At 36.8% G+C, this 24505-nt stretch overlaps 12 protein-coding genes across 14 annotated transcripts; 3 read left to right on the top strand and 9 right to left on the bottom strand.

Annotated features, from left to right (window-relative positions):
• Positions 1-1603: 1603 nt before the first annotated feature.
• OCT59_028651 (uncharacterized protein) lies at positions 1604-4161 on the bottom strand (the record flags this gene model as incomplete). Its single annotated transcript, XM_066147447.1, has 4 exons — positions 1604-1930; positions 2003-3551; positions 3882-4069; positions 4155-4161. 4 exons carry the CDS (start codon positions 4159-4161, stop codon positions 1881-1883), a joined length of 1794 nt encoding a protein of 597 aa, XP_065994157.1. The 3' UTR covers positions 1604-1880.
• Positions 4162-4659: 498 nt separating this feature from the next.
• Positions 4660-7170, bottom strand: OCT59_028650 (uncharacterized protein; the record flags this gene model as incomplete). 2 transcript variants are annotated; one of them, XM_066147446.1, is made up of 9 exons in its annotated part: positions 4660-4868; positions 5306-5328; positions 5402-5545; positions 5615-5796; positions 5863-6033; positions 6103-6177; positions 6252-6308; positions 6591-6751; positions 6861-7170. In XM_066147446.1, the coding sequence occupies 8 exons, from the start codon at positions 6714-6716 to the stop codon at positions 4795-4797; spliced, it is 852 nt and encodes a 283-aa protein (XP_065994156.1). In that variant the 3' UTR covers positions 4660-4794. The 2 variants fall into 2 exon arrangements, with proteins under 2 accessions (XP_065994156.1, XP_025175717.1); XM_025318589.2 differs by lacking the exon at positions 6861-7170 and having other exon boundaries at positions 4696-5062; positions 5148-5328; positions 6591-6803.
• A 330-nt stretch (positions 7171-7500) lies between these two features.
• On the bottom strand, positions 7501-8619 carry OCT59_028649 (uncharacterized protein; the record flags this gene model as incomplete). The annotated part of the gene is made up of 1 exon (XM_025333083.2): positions 7501-8619. The coding sequence occupies one exon, from the start codon at positions 8617-8619 to the stop codon at positions 7501-7503; it is 1119 nt and encodes a 372-aa protein (XP_025175718.2).
• Positions 8620-8924: 305 nt separating this feature from the next.
• On the top strand, positions 8925-9662 carry OCT59_028648 (uncharacterized protein). Of its 2 annotated transcripts, none has more exons than XM_066147444.1 (2): positions 8925-8993; positions 9116-9662. In XM_066147444.1, the coding sequence occupies exons 1-2, from the start codon at positions 8978-8980 to the stop codon at positions 9451-9453; spliced, it is 354 nt and encodes a 117-aa protein (XP_065994154.1). In that variant the 5' UTR covers positions 8925-8977; the 3' UTR covers positions 9454-9662. The 2 variants fall into 2 exon arrangements, with proteins under 2 accessions (XP_065994154.1, XP_065994155.1); XM_066147445.1 differs by having other exon boundaries at positions 8925-9015.
• Positions 9663-9993: 331 nt separating this feature from the next.
• OCT59_028647 (uncharacterized protein) lies at positions 9994-11167 on the bottom strand. The gene has a single exon (XM_066147443.1). It carries the CDS (start codon positions 10956-10958, stop codon positions 10356-10358), a length of 603 nt encoding a protein of 200 aa, XP_065994153.1. The 5' UTR covers positions 10959-11167; the 3' UTR covers positions 9994-10355.
• A 984-nt stretch (positions 11168-12151) lies between these two features.
• OCT59_028646 (uncharacterized protein) lies at positions 12152-12592 on the top strand (the record flags this gene model as incomplete). Its single annotated transcript, XM_025332200.2, has 1 exon — positions 12152-12592. The coding sequence occupies one exon, from the start codon at positions 12152-12154 to the stop codon at positions 12590-12592; it is 441 nt and encodes a 146-aa protein (XP_025175721.1).
• Positions 12593-13366: 774 nt separating this feature from the next.
• OCT59_028645 (uncharacterized protein) lies at positions 13367-14204 on the top strand. The gene is made up of 3 exons (XM_025318592.2): positions 13367-13496; positions 13566-13888; positions 13957-14204. Exons 1-3 carry the CDS (start codon positions 13469-13471, stop codon positions 13990-13992), a joined length of 387 nt encoding a protein of 128 aa, XP_025175722.1. The 5' UTR covers positions 13367-13468; the 3' UTR covers positions 13993-14204.
• Positions 14205-14569: 365 nt separating this feature from the next.
• Positions 14570-18521, bottom strand: OCT59_028644 (uncharacterized protein; the record flags this gene model as incomplete). Its single annotated transcript, XM_066147442.1, has 2 exons — positions 14570-14817; positions 18515-18521. 2 exons carry the CDS (start codon positions 18519-18521, stop codon positions 14570-14572), a joined length of 255 nt encoding a protein of 84 aa, XP_065994152.1.
• A 491-nt stretch (positions 18522-19012) lies between these two features.
• On the bottom strand, positions 19013-20955 carry OCT59_028643 (uncharacterized protein; the record flags this gene model as incomplete). Its single annotated transcript, XM_025326530.2, has 4 exons — positions 19013-19568; positions 19722-19736; positions 19830-19845; positions 20492-20955. 4 exons carry the CDS (start codon positions 20953-20955, stop codon positions 19161-19163), a joined length of 903 nt encoding a protein of 300 aa, XP_025175726.2. The 3' UTR covers positions 19013-19160.
• A 111-nt stretch (positions 20956-21066) lies between these two features.
• On the bottom strand, positions 21067-22206 carry OCT59_028642 (uncharacterized protein; the record flags this gene model as incomplete). Its single annotated transcript, XM_025329228.2, has 1 exon — positions 21067-22206. The coding sequence occupies one exon, from the start codon at positions 22204-22206 to the stop codon at positions 21067-21069; it is 1140 nt and encodes a 379-aa protein (XP_025175727.2).
• A 309-nt stretch (positions 22207-22515) lies between these two features.
• On the bottom strand, positions 22516-23010 carry OCT59_028641 (uncharacterized protein; the record flags this gene model as incomplete). The annotated part of the gene is made up of 1 exon (XM_066147440.1): positions 22516-23010. The coding sequence occupies one exon, from the start codon at positions 23008-23010 to the stop codon at positions 22516-22518; it is 495 nt and encodes a 164-aa protein (XP_065994151.1).
• Positions 23011-23671: 661 nt separating this feature from the next.
• On the bottom strand, positions 23672-24328 carry OCT59_028640 (uncharacterized protein; the record flags this gene model as incomplete). The annotated part of the gene is made up of 1 exon (XM_066147439.1): positions 23672-24328. The coding sequence occupies one exon, from the start codon at positions 24326-24328 to the stop codon at positions 23672-23674; it is 657 nt and encodes a 218-aa protein (XP_065994150.1).
• Between the last annotated feature and the right edge of the window lie 177 nt (positions 24329-24505).

Below are 24505 nucleotides of genomic sequence, written 5' to 3'. Positions count from 1 at the left end.
CGCACCGCCATGGCCTTTTCGGATTATAGTTGCAGGGGCTAGCAATTCGGGTAAAACAAATATGATTCTAAACTTGCTAGTGATGAACAAATTTTACTACATGTTTAGGAAAAAAAAGAGTTCTAAAATAGGTGAGCGCAATGTTAAATGTGACGATGTGATATTATGTGGCCACCACCTTGATGAGCCTAAATACGGTATCGTTCAAAATTTTTATAAATATCTCGCGCAAGATAAATCCAAGCCATACTATGAAGAAATCACATTCTCTACACTCACTCCTGATGAAATTCCAGATCCAAAAAAGTTCAATGCTAAAAGAAGTACACTAATGATATTTGAGGATGTCTGTTCGGACCCTCCAGTTATACAGAAAAAAATTATTCCATATTTTAGTAGAGGTCGCCACGAGAATATTTCTTCTATTTATGTCTCACAAAAATTTCACAGGATTCCTACAGATATTCGTGAAAATGCAACGCATATTGTACTCTTCAGTAGTGGAGGTTCAATACGAAAACTTGCTGACATTATAAGTCCTTATACAGATGCTGATCCGCACAAAGCTTCAAAGGTCCTCGATGGTTATTTGAGACAAAAGGAATTTGTGGTCATCGATATAAATAAACCAAGATCCGAATCTTTTTCACTTCGATGGGACACTCCGCTCAATTTGGAAAGGGAAATCAAATCGTTAGGCAATACTTCTAACTAGCCATTCCAGGCAATCAATTGCCTCGGATAATCATTTACCTGCCAAATCCCGAAATGTATATTTTTTCTGAACTTCTAGATCATATTCAGATTCGATACGCCTTTTCGCCCATAATTTCCTTTCACTATTGCTAGAATAAGTTTTTGGTTCTATAGTCGCATCACTATGCTTCAGAATCTGATCGACAAGAGCGATAATTTTTCTATCTTTAGCAGTAATAATATTCTCCAGGTGCCGGCATTTATTCTCTAACAGGTCAATGGACTTTTCAGCTGATGCAAGAGCTTTTTTCGTATCAGGGATTATACTCTTGAAATAAGCTACTGAATTTGATAATTGGGCGACTTTCTCACCACTCTCCTCTAAAGACTTGGTCATAGCTACCTCACGAGACTTATACTGTTCTTGTAAATCGAGAAGCTCTTCAATCTTTTTTTCCAATACCTGCTTTGATATACACAACTCCTCATTTTCTTGCCTTAGTGAAGTTTCACAGTTGCTAGTAATAGGCTTCATCTTCTGATGCTCCTTTTTCTTAATATATTTTCCGACTGCTTGATTTAACATATCATCCACTTCGGGGTGTATACTACTTGCCTGTTCTAGCGATAATGGGTATTTTCGAGATGTAAGGCGACGCCATATATCTATTTTGATGGATCGTGGAAGTTGGTTAAGTTGTTTCGAGTAATATACGTGAAAAGATGGGTTTAGCATATTAGTCATTTTATAAACGATAGAAAAATTCTGAGAATTCTTTTATTCTACACATTCGGGGAATATATTCTGCGCATTCTGAGCAATTTGCATGAAAAAAATAAATCACATAGCCGAGCTATACACAGGCCTTCTGATATTTGGACATGAATAAAATGAATAATAGTAATATGGGTTACAGACGGTTACAGTAATATACAAGCCTTTTCAGGTAAAACTTTATTATAATACATGAATATATTAGAAGCAATGAAACAGGCGTTCATGATTACAGATTCTATTTATAGAGGAGGTGTAGGTGGAGGTGGTGATGACAGAGGAATTATGGGTGATAATGGTAAGGATATATACTGTATAGATAGCAGATTATGATATTATACGACTCCCGGATTGCGCAAAAAATATATCATCTATCGAATGTATTTTATGAAGTCTGTGAAAAAATGAACTAAGATTTCTTATACTGTGCAGGTAATCCTCTCTTTATAGCTTCAATATCTTTTAATAAAACAATAATTATTAGACCTTTATTGTGAAACATTTTAGCTTAAATGTAAAGATTATACATACCTATATGTGTTCGCCTATGATTTTTTGGTTTTACCGAGGAATTTTCAGAACCTAGCGTTGGTGGGAGATATTTTGGCGATGAACCATCCAAATTATTATCACTATTTACATTCATCTTGCAATCAGCAAAAAGAGACTTGAACAACCGCTTTTGTTTGATGACGGTGTTGTGAATATAAAAGACAACACTATGTCGAATTCCAACAGTGATCGGTAGATTCCCATGAATCAAGAGGTTAGATCGAAAAGCCACACCATATCCTTGTTTAACATGGACAACTAATCTTAATTCAGGAAACGTTAATTCCCCACCTTCGAATATTCCAAGAGGGCACACCACACAAAGCGTATTACGATGGTCTTTTAAATCACGATGGAATTGGCAGATGGCGTTAAAGTTGATGGCAACTGTGGGAAAAGCTCCGAATGATTTTGGAACGTTAGGCCCAAGATCGAGCCTTTTCATCTTAGCATATAGAACCGGATATGTATTATTAAAATAATCGTTAACCGCATTTGAGAGAGGCTGAAGTCCTTTGATTAACTTTTGAACACATCCCAGATGTTCTCGACAATGATTAGACATAGTATTGGCCGTAGTATACGGTTCGTTATTGCTATCAGTAAAACCGCAGAAATGTTCTGATAGATCCTTTGCAAAATTTTTAGATTGGTGGGAGGGATGGGTACGGGTGTGATCATAATATTGATTTACTACCATTTGTGCCTCTTTTACAGCTACGGGATTAGTAAGATCAAAAAAATCCACCAGAGTTTCCCCGAATGTATTTTTAAAGCATTGTGGGTTGAAGATGTGAAGGTAGCCTTTAAGATCGATCCCATGTACTACCCTTTTTGTTGTTTCCTCCGCGATATATAGTTTGTCCTGCGGATTGCGCTGGAATATTTTACTAATATTTTGCTCTTCGAATGTGTTGTTTTGATCGTTTAATTTTTGATACGCATGCTCAATTTTTAACCAAAGACGACGACAATGATCCCGAAACTGCTTTCTAAAATTCGGTCCTATGAAAAAATACGCCCAACGTGCAAAATCCTCCCATAGTTTTTCTCGTGTTGAACTAGAATTCATAGAATTAGCTTCGCTACTAAGGCTAAAAACCTCCGATTCTAACAGACTCATAAAATCAGTAGGAATTAGAGAAGTAGTTGGGATTGATTGAATACTTTGTGGTGGTAACGATTTCTGATTATCATCATTTTTATATAATTCATTATGAATAGCTTCTGAAAGTATATCCAGTTGGGTATTATAAAGCTCGTTGAATTTGAGAGTGAAAGTGTTTGTTTTTACAGCGTCTGGCGGAATTAACCTTTGATCGATCAACCCCTTAACGATCTTCCTTTGCAACCTCTTCTCAAGAAACTTATCTAGAAACGTAAATTTGGGATCTATAATACTAGTAGGTTGAGAGATATTAACCGATTTGAGATCGTTTGATAAGAAATCTTCGGACATCCATGAGAAGTGGATATATTCGCGTGATTGCTCTTTTGTAGATAGACGTGACTTTTTTTGGGTTTTGTGCTATTTTTTATAAAGTAAAAAAAATATCGCTTAGCCGGGCGCTTCGCGTAAATAATTACATCAAAATTTCTAGTGGATACAATCATCATTTTTTTACAATGTAGCTTAGTGGTTTTTAAAACCGCGGGAAGTCTTCGTGATCTTCCTCTCCTTACATACGCCTTGCTTAGAAAGATGACGATCACGCCAAGAAAACTGAATAAGCTTTGCAAGGGAGGGTTCAATCGGCCCCTAGACCTGCCTCGAAAGGCGTTGACTGCCCCTATACTTCAAGCTCTGCTATATGTAGAACTAGAATCCTAATCCGATAAAAATATCTCCTTTACTTACTTTATTTGGATCGTAGAAAATATCAACTCTTTCGTCGTTGTGGCCGAGCTCGTCTTGGTTGTCTTTGTCGTTGTTAGTATCGGCAGTTTCTTTTTCTATAATAGGATTAACTTGTTCTCCGAGCTTCGCTTTCTTGGCGTATCGGGACAATTTCTTACGCAAGTTCCGTTTCGATGCCTTCGTGGTAGCTAGTTATAGATGCAAGTGAAAAGAGGTAAGCTTCTTTATTTTTACTGTAATACTGTAACATAATTGACTTTTTTTTTCACTAACATATCATTGATTTGCGATGAAAAAAGGTTCTTGGTGTATATTACTAATAGGCGGGAGATACAAAAGGACTACTCGTTATAAAAAAACTCTAGAGCCGATGTCCTACTCTGAAAAATAGTATAAACTTTCGCAGTGTGTAAAAAAAGCGTGGGAATGGGAGCTGGGTGCTAATCAAGTATTTATGTGACGATCATTGATAATGCACCAATCACGCTTCCAACATGAATAAATGAATAATGTATCAGTGAATCACCCTGTGACTTAGTACTGAGGCGTGCTGGCGATGTGTTCTTACTAGGTGATTACTCGCTGAATTACGCAAAAATTGGAATTTCAACAATTAACTGTGATGCATCTGGGAATCTGTTAGAAACATTAACTCCGAGTCTCCTATCAAGAAAAAATCACGTGACACCGTGAAAAAAATTCACGCACTTTTGCCAAGAAAAAGTTTTTATTATCCGGTGATATCCACCCACACGAAAAAATACAGATAAATATATATATATAAAATAATAATAGGCCACCAGGGCACTTTATTGATATAGGAAAAATAAAATACATAAGCTAGGAATTTCTATGCTAAATCACACTAAATTACATGATGCACGGACAGTCCGATGTTTCTATATCCTAATTATTATATGGTGGCGTGGAAACTGTAGGGCTTGGGTTGACATTTCGAGGTGGATTTGAAATTGCTTGTTCTAATGCCTGCATTAGTAGACTCTTATTCACGATCATAATATTTCTCAAAGTTAATAACAAGCGTAAAAGCGGTTTTACCCGTCGTGGTGATTTTACTGTTAGAGGAATTTCAGCGTGATCGATATGAAAATAGCGAGACAAACCACCCGCATCATTTACTAAAACATTCAAATATATATCTTCTCCAGCAACCTGAACACCTACTATCCCAAATTGGTTGTTAAGTGGTCTGCATACCAAATTAACGAAACTGATACCATCGAGTGTTTCTCGCCACAACTTTACCTCATCATTAGATTTTTTTGTATCGTTACAAATGATACGGGAGCACTCTGCATATACAAGTTCATTGATTCTACCTCCATAGTTTACTAATGCCATGGCATCTGGTTTTTTTCCCATCCGTTCTTTGCTTACTTCGCCGGAGTTCCTTCGAAATTTGCTTGCTAAGCTCTGCCGTTCTGCTCTGAAAAAAGGTCAGCTTAAAAAGTTATTCCCGGAATGAAGTTATTTCTTAGTTAGATTCAAAATTCACTTACGTGCTTAAACAAATATTTCCATTTGGCATGTCTTCTAAACTAGCTCGAAGCAAAGGTATTACCACATCCGTAATGTAAGTCCCTTCGCTCTGTTCTTTACGAGTTGTGCTGTTTTCGAACGCTGGATTATTCCAAATATCCCCGCTAAAAGGAAAAAAACAAGACAAATAAGTTAAGTTAATTATTAGTTAGCTACACGAGAAAAGTACTTACAGTACACTTAGTATACGCTCGGCTCTTTTTTCCAATGCAGATATATTTTCTTTCCAGGTCTTATCGTGTACAATATTTCTAGACATATTTGTAATATTCGGCTTATTAAAATTGCACACGAACTGCTCACACTTAGAAATAACTGATTCGGGCAATGTACATTTCATATTTTCATACGGCTCCTGATAATAAATATAGGTGTAAAAAAACTGGATATCGTTTTACAGATATAGTTTATATAAATTTACCATGAAAACACGTTTTTGTCTCTGTCCTAATTTTTCTACTAAAACTGACTTGTCGCTTAAAACCATATTCGCCTCAGGATCTCGCCATGAAAGATTGCCAGGATCGATATGATTCACTAAATTTTTCTTTAGGGCATCGTAAAGAGATGTATCCGAATCGGTCTTGGGGTTCTACATGGAAAAGGGATTATCGATTAAATTTAATAAGCGAGAGCGTAATACAGATAATTTAATACCTACACTAAGCTTTGACTTTAACGTATTATAATTTTGTTCTATTTCTTCTCGCGTTTTTTCTTGTATAGCTTCCTTATCCTATACCAGGAAATATCAAAACACTAAGTCTTGACTTTCGTAGGAACTTATAAGCCGAATTATATAAATATTACCGTATTTAGTGCCTTTATCGCTCTCAAACCTTTAATGCTTTTGTATGCAATCGTCATCTACAACCGATGAAAATGTTAGATTCCACGCGAAATATACATTGTGTGCACACATTATGGTACCATTTTTCAGATTATATAAGGCTAAAAACATCTGGCAAAAAAGTCACGCACAGCCAGGGAAAATAGTACCCTCGACATCTCGAAGCGTCCTTAAAGATATCGCTCTTCCGGGACGGCATTTCCCCAACCTTCAGCAGTGACCGCCATATAGTTCATCTGTTGTAGTATCATCATAAAAGTGTATACACAAAAAAAATTTCTAATTAATATATCACTAACCTCAGCTAGAATCTCTAAGATTTTCATTCTCCGTTCCATATCAGTTACTTTCATTAATGCAGAATTCACGGCGCTATCCGCTAAAGTTCTAACATCTTCATAATTACCTAAGTCATTACCATTCATTGCTAGATAAACTACATTCGCGCCACAAACTGCATCTAAAGGTCCATTTAATAAAATATTTTCGATTTTGGATACTAAGTTAGACATTATTGAATACGATTTCGGTGTAGAGAAAAACTAAGAAATAATATAATCTATACTTGCCCTTTTTAAATGTCTCGCATTCCCCATTAACATTTCTCTGAACCCGAGTTCATGTTGGGGGGGAAGAGAAAGGAGAATATGCGAGGCACTTTACGCCAAAATTTTATGTTTAAGAGTAAGACATGCGGAATGTGCATTGTAGATCTCAACATTGCAAAGGCGTTGGGGAATATGCATATACGAACTTTTTTTCGCCTGACCGCTTAATACTAAGACCTAGCAACGTTATATAATGTATTTCTGTCGAAATTAGTGAACCCCATATAGTAGAAATAGCCTGTAGCTCTGGAGAAATAAACTCACAAATAAATGCTATTCCACTAAACGTTGCTAGGGAAAAAAATTCGAAATATTTTTGGGTGTGTGAAATTATTTCGTCGCACAAGCATAGAGTATTACTTATTACATCATATCCACTCAACGGGATCAGAAACACGTTTATTTTCTGTCGCATGGCTGGTCTAACCCAGATTAGGCGGATCACAATTTTTATTTCACATAAATTATGAAGGTGATACATTTCACTAGGCGATCACCCATACATTGTAGTGGAGTAAGCGAATGAAAGTAAAAAAATGATTTATTGTATTATTAAGTAAAGCGTCTTTGGCTAATAATTATACATAAATATAATACTATATTATTTTGATAAAGAATCTATGGCCCGAAAAACTCGGCACACATATTCACAATTATTATTTGAATCTGAGAAATCTATAATGTTAAACTTTCCCTCGATAGTAAAACCATATTCAGATTTAAAATAGTCAATTTCTAGCGAATCACATGGATATGGTTTGCCTGTTATTTTACATCTATAACGCGCATATTCTGAACTTTTAACAAAGTTTACGTTGCCATTGTTATAATATTCATTAATACGGTAATATTCAGGATTCGATAGCCACTTTAACATATAAGACCAATCACCATATGTAACGATTCTATAGCCTTGCTGATGTAATACTATAAAAGCAACTATATATGCTATATTACCTAATCGATTATGTAACTGATCACTCTTCTTTTCTGCCCACTCGCGTGGAATATGACCATCATATAGATTATTCAGAAAAGATTCAGGTAAATCTTTAGCTAGAATTTTTTGATCAATATACCATACATATGGATCATAAATATCTCTTTTACCACGAGGAGATAGAAACTTCTTCTTGTCAGGAGTACCATCATTCCTCACCATATTCCAAACTCGTTTTGCCCAAGTTTCAGGTCTCAACTTGAAAGCTCTCCAAGCCCGTTGGACAACTTTTACAGTATCGATTAAATGATTTACATGCTTTTTCCAAGTTTCATAATCATCCGCATAGGAATAAATAGATAAGCCTTTACTGAATTTAAAACAATATGTTAGATAAATCTCTTCAATCTCCTTTTTTGTATTCTTTTGTATAGATGTACTGCGCCTTTTGGCCGTTCTAGCAATACATTTCTTCAGATGATCATTGCCACATTCGATGGTATTTTCACGAATAATTACTAAGGAGTCGCATACAGTGCAATAAATATGTAATGAGCATCTCCCAGCTTTAAATTCCCCATCTATATATACCCTTTCAACCATTTGGATAAATCCATTCTTGGAAAAGTATTTTGGGTTATATTCAAGAAGTTTCTTAAAAGGATAACGAACACGAGAACACCACATTTCTGGCATTTCACCACTATACCTATATTGCAGATTGTTTAGCGCCTGCACCACTATAGGGTTTAAACCAGAATAGTAATTCGTTCTATCCATTTTTATAGTTTATAACTGATCTTAGTGATTTATAGCGTTTTAACGAATTATAGCAATTTCAATGTGTTATATCGATTCTTTATCAACCTATACTAGATAATATCATGATATTATCAACCTATATTAAGGAATATCACGATTCAAATTTCAAAGATGGTGATTAATGAGATAAGATCAAGGAATTTGGCGCCTGATGATCCAACTGATGGAGTTAGACCTAATCAGGAATTTGGCGCAACAGCATCTGATAGTTCAGCTGATTGAGCATGCTGATTGAGATAGGTGATAGACCTTATCGGGAATGTGTAAACTTATATAAATATATCCACAAAAAAATAGTATTAAACTTCAATTCAAAATGACAAGCCAGCAAGGTAAATGATTACTTTTAAATGGGTATTCGTTTTAGTTTGTCCTCTTTATCCTTGATTTTTAGAAAAAATGGTTATCTGAAGAAATCAATGTGTTGAATTGATTACAAATTATACAATAATAGGAATAGATTCGACTCAGAATAATCCCGGGACAAGCCTTGAAGAGCAGATTGTAACGCTTACAACTGAAAACCCAACGATATTCGAGCATACTATACCTCTTAATACTTCTCAATCGGGCAATCCCCCGTCGTATGACCCCTCTTATCAAGAATCGATTGATACAGGAGAAGACGCAGGTGGACATGTCGATGCACTTCCAGAATATAGTAAGTCTCGTGAAGACAGAGAGATTATCGCCGACCGCATTATTCCTTCTCCACCTCAGTATCTTCAACCAAAACATTACGTTGAAGAAGATGAAACTGAAGATGAATTTCTAAAGAGAGCAAAAAAATAGTTAACATTAGCAATTTAGCAAATATTTTATATGTTTCTACAAATTAGTTTTTATTTCATTATTTTTTCGAAAAGTAATACACGAGAAAAGGTCGGCAGATTTGCCGAGCTCTAACCTATGTATTAGCAGTTCCTTCCCCGCTACTCTGTAGTTATTATTAAATTTGCTTTCTACTCATAAACGAATATTATCTGAATGTAAATATGGTTACATATTAACAAATTGTGTCTTAGATACAGCGTTGGAGATTATCTTCAAATGAAGGTATAAAACGGGAATCATTTAGTTTACACGCATAATGACGCTTCATGCATTTCTCTCAAATGAAAGTATAAATCGGGAATCATTTAGTTTACTATCATGAGAGTTAATAATCACCTGAATAGCACATGTATAGATTTATATTTACATTTGTAAAACGCACACATTTTAAAAATCAATCAAAACATTCTTTATTGCAATGTAATACATGAGAAAAGGCCGGCCGGCTAAGTAAAAATGAAAGTAAAAAACAATAGAGTAGCAGGTTGTTTCAAGGGAGGAATAAGCATAAATGCCTGCCGAGCCCTAACTCATATACTGGCAGTTCCTTCCCCGCTACTCCGCATTATTATTATTAAAACTATTTACCCATGCGTTTATCTGATTAACAGTAGGAACTGTACTGCGACCAACACCACCATAAAAATTTTTCACTGTTGAGATTTTAATATTCCCTCCAAGACTACGAATATCTACCGCTACCGAGTAACACATCTCATCAAAAGTATAATTCCTCGCCTTCATAAGTCGATCAAAGTGTTGTTTAAAGCGAATTTTAATGTCTCCAGTAATATCAAAAATTCCAGATAAATTGGAACCTTCAGATGGAGAGCTTGAACTAGTTGAAGCTGAGGCAGAGTCTAGCGAACTTCCAGCCCAGATCCATTAGTTTCAGATTCATTGGACACGCTTTGTTGATCAAAATCGGCTCTTCGGACAACCGCATAACGTTGGGCCAAATCATTTTGAAGAATTTCAATAGAAGCTTTGATTGATGTAAATTCGGACGAAATGTTTCCAAAATCATTACGACAGGCTTCTTCGATCCTATCGAGCCTTTCGGTAACAGTACTGATCATTAAATGCGTCTCCTTAGTGAAGTCATCATCACGTGCCTCGTTTTTTTCAGCTTCCGCAGTAAGTTTACTATTAAGATCATTATTGATTCTGTCGAGCTTCTCAGTGAAAATAGAATTAATATCGGAAATACATGTGTCAAATTTATCATTAAGTTCAGTAAAGATCTGGTCATGAAGTGACCTCTTTGGTATATTATTTAGTATACCAAGATCGATGAGTATTTTGATGACATGTGCGGAAAGTTCATCAGAAATTTTTTGTTTGAGATTTGACCACATGGTAGCGATCCCCATGATTAACACTGGACCAATGAACAAAAAAACAGCGGTTAAGGTCAAAAAAGGCATGACCCCCGAAGAGTTGAGCAATGACAAACTGGACATGATTAGGTAAATTGATGCGTAGTAATTTTATTGAGATTTTATTGGTGGATCAAGTTTTTTTAGATATTAACGCTTGATTTTTTTATAGCAATAGTTATCTTGCGTAAATGCGCTGGGAAAAGGGTTTATTTTATACTGTATGCCTACTACGCGCGAAAAGAGAATTTAACCCGATTTAAATAGATCAAAAAATTACGTTGCTTTATTATGTGTATTCATCATAACTACATTTTTCATAATTATATTTTTTCAGCTAAAACAATTATAACGGCCTGGATCCCTAATAATAACAAATGTTCCTCCCTGAATTTGAGGCGCATTTAACAATAGTGCTTAAAATAAAATCTGACAAATTACGATTTTATGACAACTTGATATGCTGTGATTTAATATTAATGGAGTAATAAAGATGAGGCTGTTATCAAGAAATATACTGTTTATCGTTAAGATCACACAAGATCTGGAAGATCGCGCATGTTTTTTGTGTTGTTTAAGCCCCTATTCGTACCCCAATACAAATCCATTAACGACCCGTAAATGGAAATTTGTTTTATTATGTAGAATGTAGGCCCCTTACATTTCAATAGGATCAAGATCTGTAAATCGGTAGATTAAGAGGCGCAATTTCCATTCTTGTCCCATTCTAACATCAGGGATATTAGATTGACTTGCGTAATAATGCTAATCCAAAGATTCGTAATATGCGTGTTACGCTACAAGTCCAGAACTTTCCGGAAAAATAGTCAACGGATTAATTATTCATTGATCTAGCCCCACGATCTGGCCCCATAGATTTGCAAGTCTCACTAATTCACATGACTAATACCAACTGCGGATATAATTCAATGACGTCTTACTGCGCATAGAATATTCTGCGGATGTGAACCAGTGACGTATTACTGCGGAGAAGAATAAAACTGTGCACCTAAGCCACCCACGTGATTCGAAAAAAAGAAATACATAATTCACTCAATGCGAGTAATTGATTCGCCCAATAATTCTTCTAGGCGGTTACCGGAGAGATGGTGGGACTCATTACTGACTAAGGTACGGATCATCAAATATCATGAGTATTTTATCATGTTTAGTGACGTAACATATTTTCTGGGTATTTACTACAGTGCGGAGTGACCATAGACGAGAGAAGCTAAATAACCTAAATTGAAGATAAGGTATTTTGGTATATTATCGTCATGGAACAAACCTATTCTGACACTAGTGCTGGTGATAAAATTGAGGTATACGAATTCTTGGAGGCTTTGGGATTATTAGATAATGAAGTCGCGCCCGTCAACATGGATGACGACGACAATAACGAATCTGACATCGACGAAGAAGATAGTGATGATGATCAGGACAATTATTGGGACCCTAGGAAAAGATATACCGGATGGGATTATAAAAGACGTTTTGGTGAAGATGCTTTGAAAAAACTTTATCAAACCCGGGAAGCTCGTCATCGGAACATTGTACTCATGGAATTTACCAGACGTCTTCCAGACATATCTGATCGAGAAAAAAATAGATTATTCGATGCATTCTCTAGGTCTAATACATTTGGGGCGAAAGAACATAATGCACTCTTGGATGCGTTAGCCAATCCCGTGAAAGGTTGGGATCTTAACAATTATTGAATGGATAATTCCCCCCGGCAGATTATGCATGCCTGTGACGCAATTACTTATATCTGTGGATAAAGGAGATCGAACTCCTTAATTTTTTGTATCCTATTAGGAATAACGATTTCCGGTTTAAGTTCAGTTATTCTTTCATTATTCAATGAAAGGAGTTTGTTTCTAAGATCGGGGATCTCAGTATTCTCCTTCCTAAGCTCTGTATTCTCAGCCTCAAGTTCAGTGATGCGATGTTTCAATAATTCAAGCTCGTATGACATGATCTAATACAATGTATATAAGCATTCAAAATAAAAAAAACACGTGATTTTGGGCGAACCGAGTTCGCCAAGGGAAATTTTTATTATTACATGCGAAAAATAAATACAAGATCGGGACATTGCCCATGATATATGACGAAGTTTCTACATTTCTATCCTAAGCCCTATCTGTCCCTAAATTCTAATTCGATTTTCCTGCGAGGTTGCTCAATGATTTTACCCTTTTTATTTCCCTCTCTTTGTCTATGCCAAGAGCGGAGTCCGGCTTCCAGCAACTAAACAATATGGCTGAGAACTTTCCCAACCATGTTTTCCATATTCTCATTGTTATATACAACGACCACTGGTTCCGATAGTTTAAAGCTTGGCCTATTCTGATTATTTAACGAACATTCCATAAAATAAAATTTTGGTGACTATCCCGAAAACTTTACCAACCATATCTGGACTGCGCATTGTGCGACGCCTTTTACAAAATCTTTTTTAACCTCCGTAGTTTTATCCTGATCCGGAAAGTAGTATCATTTTTTTTATCGATGACGTAATATATCATCATCTATTTAGTTTAAATTCTAATTCTTTGGATTTTTCAGTATAATATTTTTTAACGTTAATCATGAATGGAAAGATTGCTTTACGTACATGTACGTATTATAGGTAGGATTTAGGAAGGATACGGTTTAAATTTACTAATACATTGTCATTAACTGTAGTGGAAGAAGGTCTAAAAGATGAAAATTACAGTGGAGTAGGAGACCCAAAGGATCAAGAAAACGATGGAGTAAATGAAGTTCTAGAAAATGAAGAAAACGATAGAGTAGGAGACCCAAAGAGTCAAGAAAACAATAAAGTAGAAGAAGGTCGAAAGAATGAGTTAAATGCATTTCTGCAAGATTTGCCGAAAGAATTACGAGATGTTTACGACGGTTTGCCTAAAGATGGGAAAGAATTATTTACTAGTTTTAGAGATAACGAAGTAAGAAAGAAATACCTTACAACGGTACAATCCGTAAAACAAAAACAACGTGGACAAGGAGTATGTTATTTTTTTTTTTGTTATTTTTTCTAAATTCACTGAGCTATTTCACTTAAATGACTGTTTAGTTTCTTCGTATCCTTAATTTCCTTTCAATTAAATAGAAATTGACGGTCGAGTTTATTACTATTACACTTGTTTGTGCAACTGTCATCGGTCTTATTATTTGGGGTAGTTCGGGAAATACTGATTCAAAATACGAAATAATTTCATACGGTATAACGTACTTGATCCAATCAATTTCGATTATATCAATTTTATTTCATACAAAAGAATATATTTTTAATAAAGAGTTTTTTATTGATGTGTTTTATATATTATTGCCGTTATGTGCTTCTGGGATAGGAGTGGGAGTAATGTTACATTATCGTGTAGAACCAACTCTAGCGATATCAATCTTTGGGCCGGGAGTGTTGTTTGCGGAATGGATAAAAGATTTATTGGATTTATTGGAAAATTGAAGATTTAATTATCATGCTAAAATAGATTATAAAACTTAATTTTTTTTTTATTCATTGCGACTGTATACCTACCATTGCAAAAATATAAAGCACAGGTTACTTTTCACTTTACTAATATAGTGATAAAAAATAAATTCGGACGCCCAATATTGCGATATTTATCTGTAATTTAAACATGCATTTATTATAAGATCATTGACCACAATTGTACCAAAACCTCTTATAATGATTGGTATTCAATCGGCAAGAATTTTCCCAATATCAGATATCTTCTGCGCATTTCAGGTGATCGGTCCGGTCTAAGCCACAATCGCGAACCTGAATTTATTGCCTGAAGTGAAGCAAGTAAGACAATATTCTGTTCCATACCATGAGCCATGTAATCCATAATTCCCATGTTTTCCATCACAAATAGGGCATGGTGAGCTCCACGGCTGAGGGGATGTAAAATTATAATTATCAATCCCTCTGAAACAATTTCCGAATTTCAAGTATGTGAAATGCTCTAACATGGATTTGAAAATTAATGTTTGGCTTCGAAAGTGATAGGCTTGAAATCAGAGGCTTGAGGTTTGTTAACATGCTTGTCATAGCTTTTGGTACCATGGTAGATTTTTTTTTCTGAGCTATACGAAGAAAAAAAGAGAATTTTCCCGATATCTTCTGCGCATTTCAGGTGGTTGATCTTGCATGACTGGGTTACACCACTACCTCGAGTCCTTTCATCTTATACATACAACTCAAAAGATAAGATCCCTCCCAATATCGACCTACTATATTTTCTTTATGATTCGTCTTACATGATGGGCATATTGAAGACTTTGTTCTGCAACGATATACATCTTCAGATTCATCGGAGGGTTTACTATGAAAAGATATATCAGGATAGAGTTTTAAGACTTTATTGCGGGCCTGGACGTGGGTTGGATTATTGGGTTGAGGAATAGGTGGTACTACCTCTACCTTGGTATCCAATTTTTTCGAGCTGGAGGTATCATCTGAAGAATTAGGGATATGGGCTAATGGGATAGGTGCAGTTGATGTTAGCTTTGCTAATGACAAGACCTCCAATGCATTATTCTGATCGGATCCCTCTGGGACCTCGTCATCTTGTTCTTCATCCTCGGCTTCATCAGTGAATTGTTCACTTTGTGAACGTTTTTCGGTGAAGTGATCTATAATTGTTTGAATCTGAGGAACAGTAAATTTCGAAATAGTATCCGCACTATATGTTTTTATGTATTGAAGCTTGTCCATTCCTATTTTTTCGAATAAATCGTCAATCCTCAAAGCTTTCTGTGTTTGCCTACATAAAGTTTTGCGTTTAGTATCGGGGAGTTGTTTGATAATAAAATCATATACCTGACCTTTCGCTTTCTTTTCCCCAACTTTATTGTTGACCATAAAATCTTTATACATTCTCTTGAATTCTCTAGCATAGGAACACCAACGCAAAGTTTCTTCTCTATTGGCTTCGATTGCTTTCTTTTCCGCACCGCACGCAGTTTCATATAGATTAATAATATCAGGGAGGACCGCTCGCTCTTCATCTATCTCTGCTAAAGAATTTGGGCGAACTTGGTTCGCTGAAATTTCAGTCACAACCGGGAGAAAGTGTTTTTCTTTCATGGATGAATTAACTTCTTGAATCATACCCTGTTCGTTTTTTCGCTGAAGTTTTTTCTCTCTATTCCTTTGCCTAATCTCTTCACTAACCCTTTTCTTATGCTCCCCATTCAAGAAAGCGACTGCCTCCGATGATTTAGCCGAAGGCGATAAAGCATGATCGCTCACATCCTCATTCGATGCCAGATTAATATTATTCGAGGAAACAGAGCTTTGAGGCTCTATCTCATCTATAGTATTCTGATCATATCCTGAAATCATTTCTTTAGAAATAGCCTCTGATTGACGGGAAGTTAACTGTTTGCTTTCTTCGTTATTGTCTCTTGCCTGAGCGCCTTCGGCTAGTTTCACTACTTCAGCCTTAATCTCAGCAATTTCAACATCACGCCTAACATTCTCGGCTGAAGAATCTTCCTTGTTTTTCTCCAACTCCTCGATTCTGGCCCTGAGTTTGGCATTTTCAGCATCACGCCTCTCGTTATATTCCTTATTTGCTCTTAGAAACTCGTTATTCCTGCGCCTAAGTTCAGCTATTTCAGCATCAGACACCGAGAGCTTTCTTCTAAGATTTACGTTCTCAGCCTCAAGTTCAGTGATACGCTGTTTCGATAACTCAAGCTCGGATGCCATGGTCTATATATAACTAATACACTGCATATAAGCATTCAAAATAAAAAATATATATCATGTGATTTTGGGCGAACCGAGTTCGCTGAAATTTGCCAAGAAAATTTTTTATTAATACATGCGAAAAATAAATACAAGATCGGGACTTAGCCCGTGATACAACTGATACATGACGTCTATGCTAATGTCTAATCCTACAGTCTAACTAACCACCTTACATTTACGTGACTTGGAAGTTCGCCCCTCCTTCTTTATGAAATGTCTGTAAAATACATGATTATTAATTATAAGACACTAGGATTACAGGAAATCACAATACAGTAATTTGCGAAATAGTTAGACTCTTACACAATATATCCATCTAGCAATTGAGATAATTTGAGCTGTTCCTCCTCGAAAAGCTTTCTCTTCTTTTTTGTGTCCTCCCGACTTGCCATACCGAAGTCAATCAGATAGACGCCACCGTCATCGTTAATTAAGATGTTTTCCTCCCGAATGTCATTGTGGAGGATGCCATGCTTGTGGATCGCTTCTAATCCCTTAATAGCCCTTGTCTTTTGCTGTTTCTTTATTTTTTGGTCGCTCAACGAAGTGCCGACAATAGTCATGCCGATAACGAAGCTCATACCTCCTCCATAATATCCATAACAGACCAACTTCGGGATATACTTGCCTTGGATATCAGCGAGTTCCTTGTAAATCTCTACTTCCTTCTGCATTTCTTTCAGAACATACGATGGGGCCTTCGATAAGTCTACACTCTTCAAAGCAATCGTATCGCCACGAAATTCGCATAGGAGCGTTTTTCCACTTCGTCCTTCACCTAGTATGCTCTTAAACTTGAAGTCTGCAAAGCTAAACTTTTCCTGGTCTACGTTGGAAGCGCCAAAGGCGGATGACGATTGTTGATTCGCGGAGGTGCTGGAAGCCTGATTAGTTATTGAAGAGCTGGATGATGATTTTGAGTTTGATCGAAGTGTTCGTGAATTATTATCCCCTTGAGCCGGCACTAGTACTTGAGGTTTAGGAGAGTTGGGATTCTCTTTCGCCTCTCGAGTTAGATAAGCATATGCCTTGAGTACGGGTGGAGATTCGGATTCCAGTGAAAGGGTTTTTGAGATCCAGAGCTTCGTGTGTTCTCGGCATAGAAACCAGTGATTATCGTAGGTGGTAAGAATACCGTATCTAAGTTCGTTTCCTCCCATATAATTATAGATTTGTTGAACTACATCCTTGCCTTTACTCGTCTGATAAAACTCGGGAAATGTTTCTTCGCCCATATCTTCTAAAACATGCTTTCTTTTTGCCTCAATCACCAAGATTAATGAACCCACGAGATGACAGGTGAAATCCGGTATGCCAGGAGAAGTAGGTGGACGTTTTGAAAAATTATAATCTGATCCTATAAGCTTATTTAACATCAAACAAATGTTGATAGATATAGCAACGCGAACATCCTCTTCATTGACTATCTCTATATCTTGGTTAAATTTTGGCCTCTCGAATATCGGTTGTTGGTCGAAGCGGAATTGATTCACTTTATCGAAAAAGTCGCCCCATAGTTGTACACTTGTCGGCGGGTCACCATTAACCTTTGTAGTGGTCTTCGATTTAGTACAGTCCGGAGAATATGTTATGGGTGGTGGAATACACGATAACGCCTCTTCCAAGCTGAGAACTGGAAACGAATGAGTTAAAATTATGCGAGGGTAAATGACGAAAAATTAGCCGTTAATGCGCTTTACACAGACTATACCAGACACTTACGTGGCAATTTTACAATAACATGGATATGTTCTTCGAGAGGTGAGTCTGGAAAGTACTTCGAAATTTTTCTTATTGCCAACAATTCGTCACTGTCCTGGAGTATTAGATTTCTTAATTGATCGTCCTGATCGCCAGGGATCGTCACCTTCCATAGCTTGAGCCTGTCTGCGTCAATACCAGCGAAGTCATTTTGTTTTTCTGCCTTAATAGCTTTCTTGAGTTCACTAATAGGTTCGTCTCTACTTATTTTAACTGAGAAAGCGTTCTCGGACGTATTCCCTTTGACAAGACAGAACAAAGTGATAGACATGTTTCCGGCTTATATAGTATTTTTTGTGGAATATTATTGGTGCAAACTGGCGTATGTGAGGACAAGAGTAAAAAGAATTTTATTTGCGAAAAAAATTCTGAGGGCTGGTATATGTGAGAAATTCAACTGTTTCACAAGCCTGCCGTATGATCGGCCACATTGCATCATAGGTGCAACAATCGCCTAATCACTGCGCCTCCCTAACCGTGAAGACTCTTCTCACATATCACCTGAGATTTTTATATAGGCTAGACGCGCTTGTCGCTGTTTGGATAAAAATGTTAGATTTATGCTTTAGCATCTTGATATTACATGAACCGCACCATTACACGTGACCCATTTCTCATGTACCGATAAAATAATAATACTTTATTTATGAAATAAAAGATATTGGTTGCCGGTAGCCGGCCTACATTACATAAAAATTGGCCTATCGCTACATGATAAGAATAAAAATACTAATCAACTCTATGCCGATTCGCTAGAGCCCAATATCATCGGGTTCTTTTTTCAACACTACCTCAGGGTATATGATGATGTTAACAGGACCCTTTTTTCCATCTACCGGGAGATAAACTGGAAGAGCATCAGCTTCGGAAAAATATTGAGAAATTTTTTTTTGCGGATCAATTAATACCCCCTGTCTTTCTTTAGAGCTATTTACAGTAGAGACCAAAGCAGGATTGTCCTGAGCGAAATCTTTTCTATATAGATCAATCTTTATTTCTTGTAAATCTTGCCGGGCACTTTTGATCGTAGCTTCCAGGTTATTGGCGGTCAATTTCCTATCAATTACTATAGGGAAAATATCTTCCACAGTCTCGTCACGAACAAAGCAGTTGAGGCAAATATTGCTAGTTTTCTGGGTAGTGGATGACATCTCGCTTTCCTAAATTCATGAACCCATAGTGAGAAGAACTCGCTCCCATACATATACAACTTCTAGCATATACATACCTTATTTTGCGTTAGTTACGCTAGTGAAACTATTTTACAGGAATATTTTTTGCGGAAAGTTGGCTGAACTTCCACATATTCCTACATGCTTTATATCTTGCTGGGAAAGAGTTAAGGAAGTATGAGGCGTAATTAGCATTGTCGTATGATGCCAAGAACTCTTTGAAAGCACATGTAAACGGAATCCTCTTACCTTTTCACATGTAGATCTACCGGAAAGACATAGTTGGTTTTACGCCTGGCGATCTCGGAATTGCGTGTCCCTCAGCCTTTCATAACATATGCTTTTATCGTCACTATTTACTTTTAGAGTTGGTCCTGTGTTGCATGTAGACCTCCTTTCAAGCGAAGCGCCTGTGAAGCAGGCCATTTTTCTCATGATTGTTCAGGAAAAAATAAAGAATAAAGGTTAATATGTTTTTCGAATATATATGCAAAAATTAATATGTCGCACAAGACCTGACTGATGATCCACTTATTTTTCTGTCGCACAGGAGTGGCCCAGCAAATTCTTCCGAGCTGAAGATCATGAGAATCACCTCACGGCCCGCTCCGGACTAGTTGGATCGAACTCCCAGATATTCACTCAGCTCGGGATAATCGAACACGCCTACAATCCTATCCTGTCTTTTATTCTTGACAGTGATAAAGCCGGTTGCCCTATCATATGTGTGCTCATATTTGGCTGGATTGCATAGGGGCAAATATTGTGTGGGATTAGTAGTAAACTTACCCATTGTCTTGCGCCTGTTATTTCTTGATTTTTTAGCCATTACCAGATAGTTTGTCCGATTCAATTATCTTTGATCAAAAATATACAAAGTGCCTGATTCATCTCTTTAAACTATCACTTACTTAACCTTTCTCGGTCGCGCCCTTCTTCGTTGCTTTGCTAAAGGCGCTAAAGCATGAGGGATAGCCTTTTTTTCTCTTACCTCAACCGAATCGGAATCTTCAGAAGACTCAGACGAATAGTAGGAATTTTTATGCACATCGCCTTTCGGCCCTTTTTTACTAATTAGCGAGGGAACTATTTCATATATTAAGTCGACCACAGCTCCCCTATCTACACATTCGCCCAGATCATCCAATCCATCTTCCAATTCATCTTCCAATAAATTGACCTTCCTTTTAAGCTTTACATATTTGATATGATAATCTTCCAGTTTTTTTTCTAATGCCCAAATCTGTCCAGAGAGTGCTTTATATGCTCTTGTATTCTGCTCATCCAGTCCTAATGACTGGGCTAATTTCTCTGTACGCCTGATAACTTCCTGCTCGTTGGATATATCAGATGAATACTTTTGATCAGCTACCATTTTCGTAATATATTCTATATGCTAGATCTTGTCTCAAGCGAAAAAATAAAATTAATAAATGATATCAGACTGATAAATTAGTCCTCCCGATCTTCTAACCCATATATCTGATTAGTTTTCATCAGAAATCCAGAATGGTTTTGCTTGATCATAAGGTTGTCCTCTCCTTCTGAAATTAACTATAGTATATCTATCAGATGGAGAAGCATGGTTATCAGGCGAATGTCGAAGGGCTTCACTGGCATAAGTATTGGCTTTTGACGGATTTTTAGGCCCATGCACTACAGAAGCAAATACCGCCCCTAATTTGCGCAAAGAACTAGGGAGTAATGGCTCATAAGGTTTAGGAATATATTCATCTTTTTTCAGAAATGAACTTAAGTATGTCGATCCAGGCTTTCCGGGGTCTCTTAACTGTCCGGAAGAAACTGCTTCCTGAATCCATGTAAGTAATTCTCTTGCCCGCTCCTCATTTTTTTCCAATGATCTAAACACCCGAGGAACATCCTGTTGGCCTCGGTTTTTTGCGTATCCAGTTACACCTCCATTTGCTATGCGCAAGTTTTTAATTTCAGCAGGGCGGATACAGAGCATGATCATTACATCAGCTAGGGCCTGTTTATCGGGTGTGTTAGACACAACATATAAATCTAGCCGTTCCTTAACTGATTCTAACGAGAAGTGGTCCGGATAATGAAGTCCTTCATTTTTACGTTGCTCAGTACGCTCCTGTTGGATTTTATTAGATGCTCTGGTTATCTCCGGAATCTTGGTAGCAGAGATTATTTTTTCTGGAGCATTGAGGGTTCGCAATTCTCTTCGAAGCCTGGAGAGACGTGATGAGGCAACGATAGGATCGGAGGCGGTTTCAGCTAAAGTTATAGATATCGCTTTTACATTTCTTTCACTAAGATTATCCCGAACAATACGTTGAGCCATTTCTCTAATAGTCTCGCCTTCTGGGGCGTTCTCAGATACTAGGCTTATATTCACTTCGGCTTCTAATCCTAGTTCCTCTAGGAACGGTACTTGACTTATGTACCGCTCGATTCTCTGGTCAGGAATCAATGCGAATGCCTGTCCTTTGCTAAATTTATACCCTTTTTGAAGACGATTACGAGCCTGGCGTCTTTTCTCTCTATTATCTCCCAAGAGGTCACGCATTTCTGGCGCATACTGACTGAGCTCTTCGATACTCATCTCATTGGTGAATTGGTGGTCTGTAATGAACTTAGTTGTAATTGCGGACATTATGTGGTATGTAGTTTATATGTAGTAGTTAGATAATCTGTGGTATTCAGATTATATTATGTGGGAAAAGTTCAATTCGAAAATATTCCGTAATTTCACTACCCCATGGTCGGTAAAAACTATCGAAGGGTTAGAGAAAGGGAAAAAAATATATAACTTTTGGGAGGTCTCTTTGAGCCACCTGCTCCGGCCGAGATATGTTTTATATATATTTGAAAATTGCGGGTAGATAGGATATGCGAAAAAAATACATAGTCATGGAACCCCCATTCCAAGGCTATGAACGAATTGTCTGTATCGATTCACATTTTAGTAAAGTGCACGCGCTAGAGCTAATATATGTTCCAGTCCTAAAACATTTGTCTTGGTGAATGCATCATATAAAGCACTTGGCCTATACTTTGAAGGAGCAAAATTCGGGTGATGGAGGAATCTCATGAGTACGTTATTCCTCCAAGCTTTCGTCTCTTCACGCTCCCAGCATAATTTTAATAGTTGACATAAAGTAAAATCGTGCCAATTAGCTTTGAGTAAAATCTGCAATAGGCTTATTTTTTCGTTAACCACTGCTAGTAAACTTCTTTCCGATACAATGTTCCAGACACGATATGAAATGAAAGAAAGATATCTTCTTAATATCGGCAATTCATGTAAAGGCGGGATTAAAAGCCTTTCTTCTTTCCAATGCATATAACCATCACATAATATTTTACGATACGCTGGCCCATTTATAATGATCATGCGATTAGATTTGGGATTATAGATTTTTTTGTAGGCTTCTGTCGGCTGGTCTAATGTATCCATAGCGTTAGTATGAAAAGATAATTTATCTCATTATATTGCCGATTAATTTAAATACATATTTTATTATGAAATTAAAAGTGAAAGAGGGTTTTATATCCTAAAATACTTTCATGGCTCGCTTTACTTGCGCACATATCAAGAAGGATAACACTATTTGTGGAAATAAGTGCTGTGACCCCACCGGGTGTTATAGGCACTGGAAATTGTATGAAAAAAATCAGAAAAAAAAACCCTGCCTTTTTAGTGGTTGTGGATATCATACTGATAATGATTCAGGGTATTGCTCCAGCCACTCTGCTAAGATTTATTCGCACAATTACCGGATGAGGCAGAAGTATGTGGCTGAGGCCCTTCAGTCCAGAATTCTCTCTGAATTCTCTGCTGAGGAGTGAGCAAAAAAATACTACTAGATATTATCAGATGGAAGTCTTGCTAGTTTACCGCTTTTAGCGTCTTCTTAAATGATAGTGTCATTTTTCTTACCACTTATCCGAGGCTCTAAGGGGATTTACTTTGCGAACCTAAGGGAAGGAATATATTCTGAGGATAAGTCTTCTTCAGAAATATTATATAAAATAATGGAAGAAGACTTATCTTCGAATGAATGACCTATTTTGTGAAGTCTAGTAGTATATCCAGATTGTTTTATAATGAAATCTGCTTACGCAATATCAAATAAGTCTTGAATATCATTCGCAATTGACATATTGTTCACATTAGAACTGGAACTATCTTTAGTCTGCTTATTTTCCAAAAGATTTTCCATCAATAATTCATCGGGTGGGAGTTTACTATACCCATATCGAGTATCTTTCCCATTTTCCCAATAAATTTCCCTTCCTGTTTGGTATGAAGGTAACTCAGGAGCATCTTTGCTATCAAATGACCCAACCAGATGGTAATATTTGAGATTCTTATCTATAGCCTTAAATTTTAATCCATAAGTTGCGTAAAGTGATGCATTTAATAAACCAAGTTTTGCTCGAACTGTTTTTAATCCCGATTTTTTAGCACTGCGCAATGCATCTGTATTATCAAAAACTCGAGCCATTTTAAAGACTAAATCCTGGAGATATGATATCGAATCAGGAGATTCCATGCGTGTTTTAACATCATTAGCTTTATAACGTGTCCTATCGTCAATATCTTTAACGGGTGTACAATTTCTTAGCAACTCCAGACAAATTCGATGCTTCTCAGCCCGGGTTGCAGTTGTGAGCCTATCTTCTCTGTAATCTTTACGGGATATAGCCTCAACGGCCGTTTCATTGTTAGTACCAGCATCTCGTAATTGCTTATAAGCCCTAAACCATTTCATGTGATTGTAATTCCCATACTTGGAGATGAAATTCTCGGTCAATGATTCAGGCAAAATCTCATAACATTCCACAATATGATGCCGATCTAGAGATCGCATTTCTTCTAAAGTTTTTCTTGACTTGTTCTCTAGAAATTCGGCAGTCTCACGATCGACAATAGTGGCATTGGATACATC

The sequence above is a fragment of the Rhizophagus irregularis genome, chromosome 8 (genome assembly GCF_026210795.1).
Source record: "Rhizophagus irregularis chromosome 8, complete sequence".
Lineage (NCBI taxonomy): Eukaryota > Fungi > Glomeromycota > Glomeromycetes > Glomerales > Glomeraceae > Rhizophagus > Rhizophagus irregularis.
This window is presented reverse-complemented; position numbering and strand designations above follow the sequence as displayed.

Excerpts from the sequence above, each read along its gene's own strand:
- OCT59_028647 (XM_066147443.1), bottom strand. The coding sequence starts at position 10,958 with ATGTCCAGTTTGTCATTGCTCAACTCTTCGGGGGTCATGCCTTTTTTG.
- OCT59_028645 (XM_025318592.2), top strand. The coding sequence starts at position 13,469 with ATGAATGGAAAGATTGCTTTACGTACAT. Across the intron at positions 13,497-13,565 it reads AAAGATTGCTTTACGTACAT|TGGAAGAAGGTCTAAAAGAT; the intron begins GTACGTATTATA and ends CATTAACTGTAG. Across the intron at positions 13,889-13,956 it reads AAAAACAACGTGGACAAGGA|TTTCTTCGTATCCTTAATTT; the intron begins GTATGTTATTTT and ends ATGACTGTTTAG.